At 64.7% G+C, this 5,775-nt stretch overlaps 1 protein-coding gene across 1 annotated transcript; it reads left to right on the forward strand.

The window, feature by feature from the left end:
* Positions 1-2,125: 2,125 nt before the first annotated feature.
* On the forward strand, positions 2,126-2,695 carry EMIHUDRAFT_107602 (hypothetical protein; the record flags this gene model as incomplete). Its single annotated transcript, XM_005757064.1, has 3 exons — positions 2,126-2,455; positions 2,575-2,604; positions 2,678-2,695. 3 exons carry the CDS (start codon positions 2,126-2,128, stop codon positions 2,693-2,695), a joined length of 378 nt encoding a protein of 125 aa, XP_005757121.1.
* Positions 2,696-5,775: the final 3,080 nt, after the last annotated feature.

Genomic DNA, 5,775 nt, shown 5'->3' on the forward strand with positions numbered 1-5,775 from the left:
TTGTCGGCCTCTGATGACGCCACAGCCGCTGCTACTGCCGCCGCCTTGTCCGCCTCTGCTGCCTTCAGCATGCGCAGCGCCTTGTGGAGTCGTGCGATGAGCCGCGACTTGGTCACCGCTGGTGCGTCGAGCACCCGGGACTTGTACGAGCGGAAGGCCGCCTGAACCCGCGTCGCCGACCTCTCGTGCAACAGCCGCGCCCGCTCGACGATGGCAGCGTGGCGGCGCGTATAGGCGGCGACTTTGCTGGCCGCTCTCCGCACCGCCATCAGCTGCCGCCTCGCAAGCAGCCTGCGAGCAGCGGCCTGGATCTTCGTCGCCGTGCGCTGCTTGCTATCGTAGCAGCACGCCGTGGCCTTGGTTCGCCACATAGCGTGAATGCAGCTTCGCAGGAACTCCTTGCTCGGGCAGGGGCAAATCACCGCGCCACCTTCCTTGATCGTGTCCGCCTCGGCTGCATGGATCTTCTCGAGTGCCCGGCGCTGCCCCTCGACTATTGCCGCCATTTGCTTGAGTCGCTCAGCCATTTGCCGCTGCTGCTACAGGAGGAGCGAGGCGTCAGTGGTTGGCTCCTCTGCCGCCGTGTCTTGCGACGCGAGCGAGGCGGCGGGCTCTGAGGATCTTGAGGCGACGCTCGTGACGAGGGCACAGCCAGGGTACAGAGCCGGGGGGTACAGAGCAGAGGGGGGTATATAGGGAAATTCTTTTCTGACTTTTTACAAATCTCAGCTCGCGCCCGCGGTGCCTCCGTCTACTCTCTTTAAAGTTAGCTCAATATATTACCAGCCTCGGACCTGCTCTCTCACGCACGGTCAAGATCCCACTTGATTCCGGTTTCACCGTTGCACCTTGTCCGTCCGTGGGTGGTAGGCTCGTCGCGAGGGGGCGCGGGGAAGCGCGCCGCAGCCTTGTGGCGCCCGTACTTGCCGTTGACGCGCTGCACCCAGCTCGCAAATGTCGCCTACCCCACACAGCCGGCCACACACACACACACACACTCACAGCCGGCCCTCGCGCGGGCACGCACCCCGCGTCGATCTCGCGCCGATCTCGCGGCCGATCTCGCGGGATCTCGCCTCCCGCACGACGACGCCCTCGAGCAGCGGCGACGGCGGCCGCCGCAGCAGCGCCGCCGGCGCGGGGCGGAAAAAGAAGGTCGCAGCCACCCGCAAGCGTACCCACCTCCGGGCCGCCTCCTCAGCCGAGAGGACACCGTAAAATTCTTCTTGCCAGGGCCCAGGGGAGGAACGGGGCAGACTACGGGGATCGGCTTCTTACACAGCCCTTCCCTGCAGCGAGCCCCCCTCCAACCCACCCGCGCTAGGTCCTGGGCGGCGAAGGGGTCACACCCGACGACCTCGGGAACTAGCCGGGGCAGTCGGAGAAGGGAGGGGCAACTCCGTGCACTGACGGTCGGCCGTCAGAAACCACGCCTGCGTGGATCGGGTTACACCAATCCTCGCTACCCAACGCGGCCAAAGGATATCAACCTCGAGAACCTCGAGAGATAGCCACTCGACCGGACCATTGCTGGTGTGAAGACATTGTTCGTAGCCCGAAAGAAAGAAAGAAAACAGACAACCCAAGGGAGGGATGGGAGGACGGCACGCCGCCACCACACATGTTAGGTAGGTAGGTAGAAAGGTGAAGAACAGCCAGGCTCGGACTGGACACCAACGCGGTATGGGTGGACGCTGGACAGATGATGACGACACGCTCGAGCGACACACAGACACAAACAGGCTCACAAGACACACAGCCAGCTGGCTGCCACACACCCTGAGTCGGCTTACACATAACTCAATCAAGGCCACATACTCCCTGTCGCCCCCCCCAGCACTCCAAGGTGCCAAGAGAACAAAGAAGGGCACAACGACACAACAGACGACATGTTCGTAGCCCGAAAGAAATGTGCGTAAAATTCTTCTTTCGGACCGAAGGGGTAGAGGCTAGCGCTCTCGGTCGAGAGACGCGCAATACTCAAGACAATAATTACTACCACCTTCGTACAACTCAACGTGCATTCATGCAACGCGTGCAACGCTGCACAGTGCTCAGGGTTCGAGCAGGTGCAGGCGAGTGGAGGGGCCCCTGGCCAGGTAAAATTCTTCTTCTCAGGAGCGAGATGTTGCCCAGAAGCCTTCTCTTCGCCTGCCTGTTGGCGGGCGCGTCGGCCTTCGTGCCGACGGGCGTGGCGCCCGTGCGTGTGCTCGTGCCAGCGGCCGGCGCCCCGTCGCTGGCGTCCTCGCCTGCGATGAGCTCGGTCATGAAGAAGGCCAAGGCGGCCAAGCGCAAGGGCAAGTCCTCGAGCGCCGTCGCGAAGCGCTTCAAGGTGACCGCGACGGGCAAACTGCTGCGGCACTCGGCCTTCAAGTCGCACATCCTCACCAAGAAGCACCCCCTCCGCAAGCAGAAGCTGCGCCGGACTCTCCAGGCCGACGAGTCACAGGCACGCGTCCCTGCGCCCCGCCCGCCCCCTGGGCGGTGCCGCTCTCCCGCCTGCGGGCGGGACTCTCGCCTACCGCACGTCCCCTCTCCCGCGCCGTGACTGCCGACTCGCCGCCCCCCCCGCAGCTCAAAACGATGCAGAAGCTGATGCTCGTGGTGCGTGCCCGCCACTGCCCCGCCCTCGCCCCTTCGCCCCTCGACCCCCCCCCCCCACCCCACCCCCCTTCAGGTTCCGAAGAAGAAGTAGACGGTCTATTGACGCAGCTGCGGGGAAGTGTGTGTGGATGCCGTGCAGAGGGGCTGATCTTGAGGAGGCGGCGAGCGGCGCCACCCGTTGCCGCTGAGTTTCTCTGAGAGGCCGGCGAGGCTACGACCCGCTTGCTATGGCGAGTGACGCGCTGCCTACGTATACATAGATAAAAATCAAGAAGACACAGCTTCCGCCGTCGAGAAGGCTCACCGCGCGTCTGTGCCACACGGGCGGAAGGAGGCGGTGCAAGAGGCCGCAGCGCGCAGGCCGGCGGGGCGGCGCTCCGCCGGTCCTCCGCGCCGGCGCTCGAGTGCGGAGTTTGGCGAGAGCGGCGAGCCGGGAGAGCCGAGGCCACTCGCTTTTTTGTCGCTCCAGCCCTGCGGGTCTTCACCGGAGGGCTACGAAGCCTTCAGCTTCACACTCCAAGGGGCCGCTGAGCCGAGACCGACGATCGAGGTTCAAGCGCGCAGGCAGCCCGACCGACAGCGGGGCTTCTTGCGGTGTGATTTTTCTTTTTTCGCGCCAGTCCCGTGCCCAGTGTCCTGCGAGAATTCTTTTTTCGCGATACACACCTAATGCACACTGTGTATATGTCCACCCCACCGCGTCGCTCGCGCCGCCTCGCCCCCGCCGCCACCGCCGCTCCCTCACCCAGCACGCCGCCGCCCACCCGCCTCCTCGACCTCCCCACGGAGCTTCTCGCGCGCGTCCTCTCCAGCTTCGAACGCCCCGCCGACATCGCTCGCGTCGCGGCCGTCTCGCTGCTCTTCCACGCCTCGCTTGTGGTGGAGGGCATCCGCTTGTGGGCGCAAGAGCGCGGCTTCGAGCTGCCGGCGCAGCCAGAGGGCGAGAGCTGCGCCGTGCGCTGGCTGTGCTTCGCTGCGCTGCTGTGCGAGTCCAACCCGCCGGCGAGGGCGGCGGCAGGCGGACAGCACAGCGTCTTCATCGACGGCAAGGGGCGGCTCTCGTCGTGCGGGTCAGCGGCAACGGAGGGCGAGGAGGAGGAGGAGGAGGGGGGGGAGGACGAGGAGGAGTTTCCAGGCCTTCTCGGCCACGGCGAGGGCGTGAAGCAGCTGAAGACGCCGACCCGTCTCCCAACACTCCTCGGAGATGAGCGCGCGATTGGTGTGGCGGCGTCAGGACTTTTCAGCCTCGCTCTCTCCGCGGACGGCGCCGTTTGGTCCTGGGGCTGCGGCGGGCAGGGCGAGCTGGGACACGGCGACGAGGAGACCCAGTGGCAGCCCAAGAAGATCGAGGCCTTGGCGGGGAAGCGCGTCGTCGCTGTGTCTGCTGGAGGCATGCACAACCTCGCTCTCACCGCCGACGGCGGCGTCTGCAGCTGGGGCGATGGAAACGATGGCCGGTTGGGCCACGGCAATCGGTGGGGGCAGCTGCTGCCCAAGAAGATCGAGGCCTTTGCTGACAAGCGCGTCGTGGCTGTGTCAGCGGGAGCGTTCCACAGCATCGCCCTCACCGCCGACGGCGCTGTCTGGAGCTGGGGCTATGGAGTCTGTGGCCAGTTGGGCCACGGCAATCAGCAGAACCAGCTACTGCCCAAGAAGATCGAGGCGTGGTCTGCGGGAGTGAGAAGGGGGGGTGAGAACAGCGGGGTGGGGGGGGGGGGGCTGGAGCTAGCCGCTCCTCAAGCGAGGAGTGGCGCGGTCGGTGTCACGTGCGGCGAGGCAGGGTCGCACCCATATGATGCAAACACTGCAGTTGACTCTCGCCCACGTGTGCTGATGGCGCCTTTAGCCGGCGGTCGGGGCCGGGGAGCGCAAGGGAGCGGCTTTGCGCCTGAGCTGCGTGAGCGGCCAGCAAGGCCTTTTCCGCTGCGTATGCACCTCACGGAAAAGCTGCCCACTCGTACGCGCGGCGTGGCGCAGCACGTCGACGCACCGGGTCCGGGGCGATTAAAATGTGAGTTGTGACGGACCGCAAAGGGACATTGCGGCGAGCGCCAGCCAGCAGCCCGCAATGCGAATGGACGTACGGCTCTAACTAGCTTACACGTTACAGTTGTACCCGTTTGTACCCGTCAAGTTACGTCGGATGACCCGTGACCGGGGCGTATAGGCTAGTTCCATTTCACTCTGACACGCTAATCTTGAAAACGCGTCCAACGGAGCTCCGTGTTGCTCCCAGCGGAATCCCCCGCGCTTCCTGCGGCCATGGCCGATGATACTAGTATGAGAGGTCATCTGGCTACCGCGAGCGCGACTCAACTCGCCGACGTCGTCCGATGATTGTGCCTCAAAGTCAGCCTTCGGAGGCTATCGCGGGGTCGAGCCGGCAGTAGCCGTGACATGTGGTTCCACCACCCCTCGCAGGCTTTGCCTCTGACCGCCACCGTTCCCAGGCTGCCTAATGGGATGGAAAGGAAGGCTCGGCGAGCGTATAGAAGCGTGCTCGACCTCGTCGTGGCAACCTGTACCGCAGCGCTGGTAGGCGCGATGAGCGTCGTGCCACCTGACCCAAGACGGGTCGCAGGCGTCGTACCGAGCGTGTCGAGACCGTGTCCTGATGTGATCTGCACGGGTGAGTCACGTCGGCGTCAAAGGAGCGACGTGCGACCTGTCAGAGCTTGATCTCCGATCTCAGCGACGTCGAGTCGTCTCCGGCGCGCAACAAAGGTACATACCCAGGACGCACAGAGGCAGCTGCGACCCCGCCGAGTAGACGGCGGCACACAGCGCCACCTGCTGTGTGCCGCCGTCCACTCGGCGGGTTCGCAGCTGCCTCTGGAAGGCACCGAGATGTACCTTTTTGCGCAAATGGTCAAATCAAGGTTTTGTAACGCGAGCTGTGCCACAGTGAAATGGAACTAGCCACAGCCGGCGCGAACCACTGCCGGGTGATCTATCAAATATCGCCACCCGGTAACCCGGAAACGACATTTCGCCGCACCGCCACCGGGTGATCTCTGCGAGGCAAAAAATCGCTCACTCCGGGTCGGATCTGGAGAGACACAGGGTGATGCGCGGGGAATCATCCTCGTGCGCCCCATCCACGCACTGCCGTCCCTCTTGCGTGCCGCTTATCGGGACGGGGCACGCGTGTTGCGTGTTGGGCTGATTGGG

This window comes from Emiliania huxleyi (genome assembly GCF_000372725.1).
Source record: "Emiliania huxleyi CCMP1516 unplaced genomic scaffold EMIHUscaffold_93, whole genome shotgun sequence".
Taxonomy (NCBI): Eukaryota; Haptophyta; order Isochrysidales; family Noelaerhabdaceae; genus Emiliania; species Emiliania huxleyi.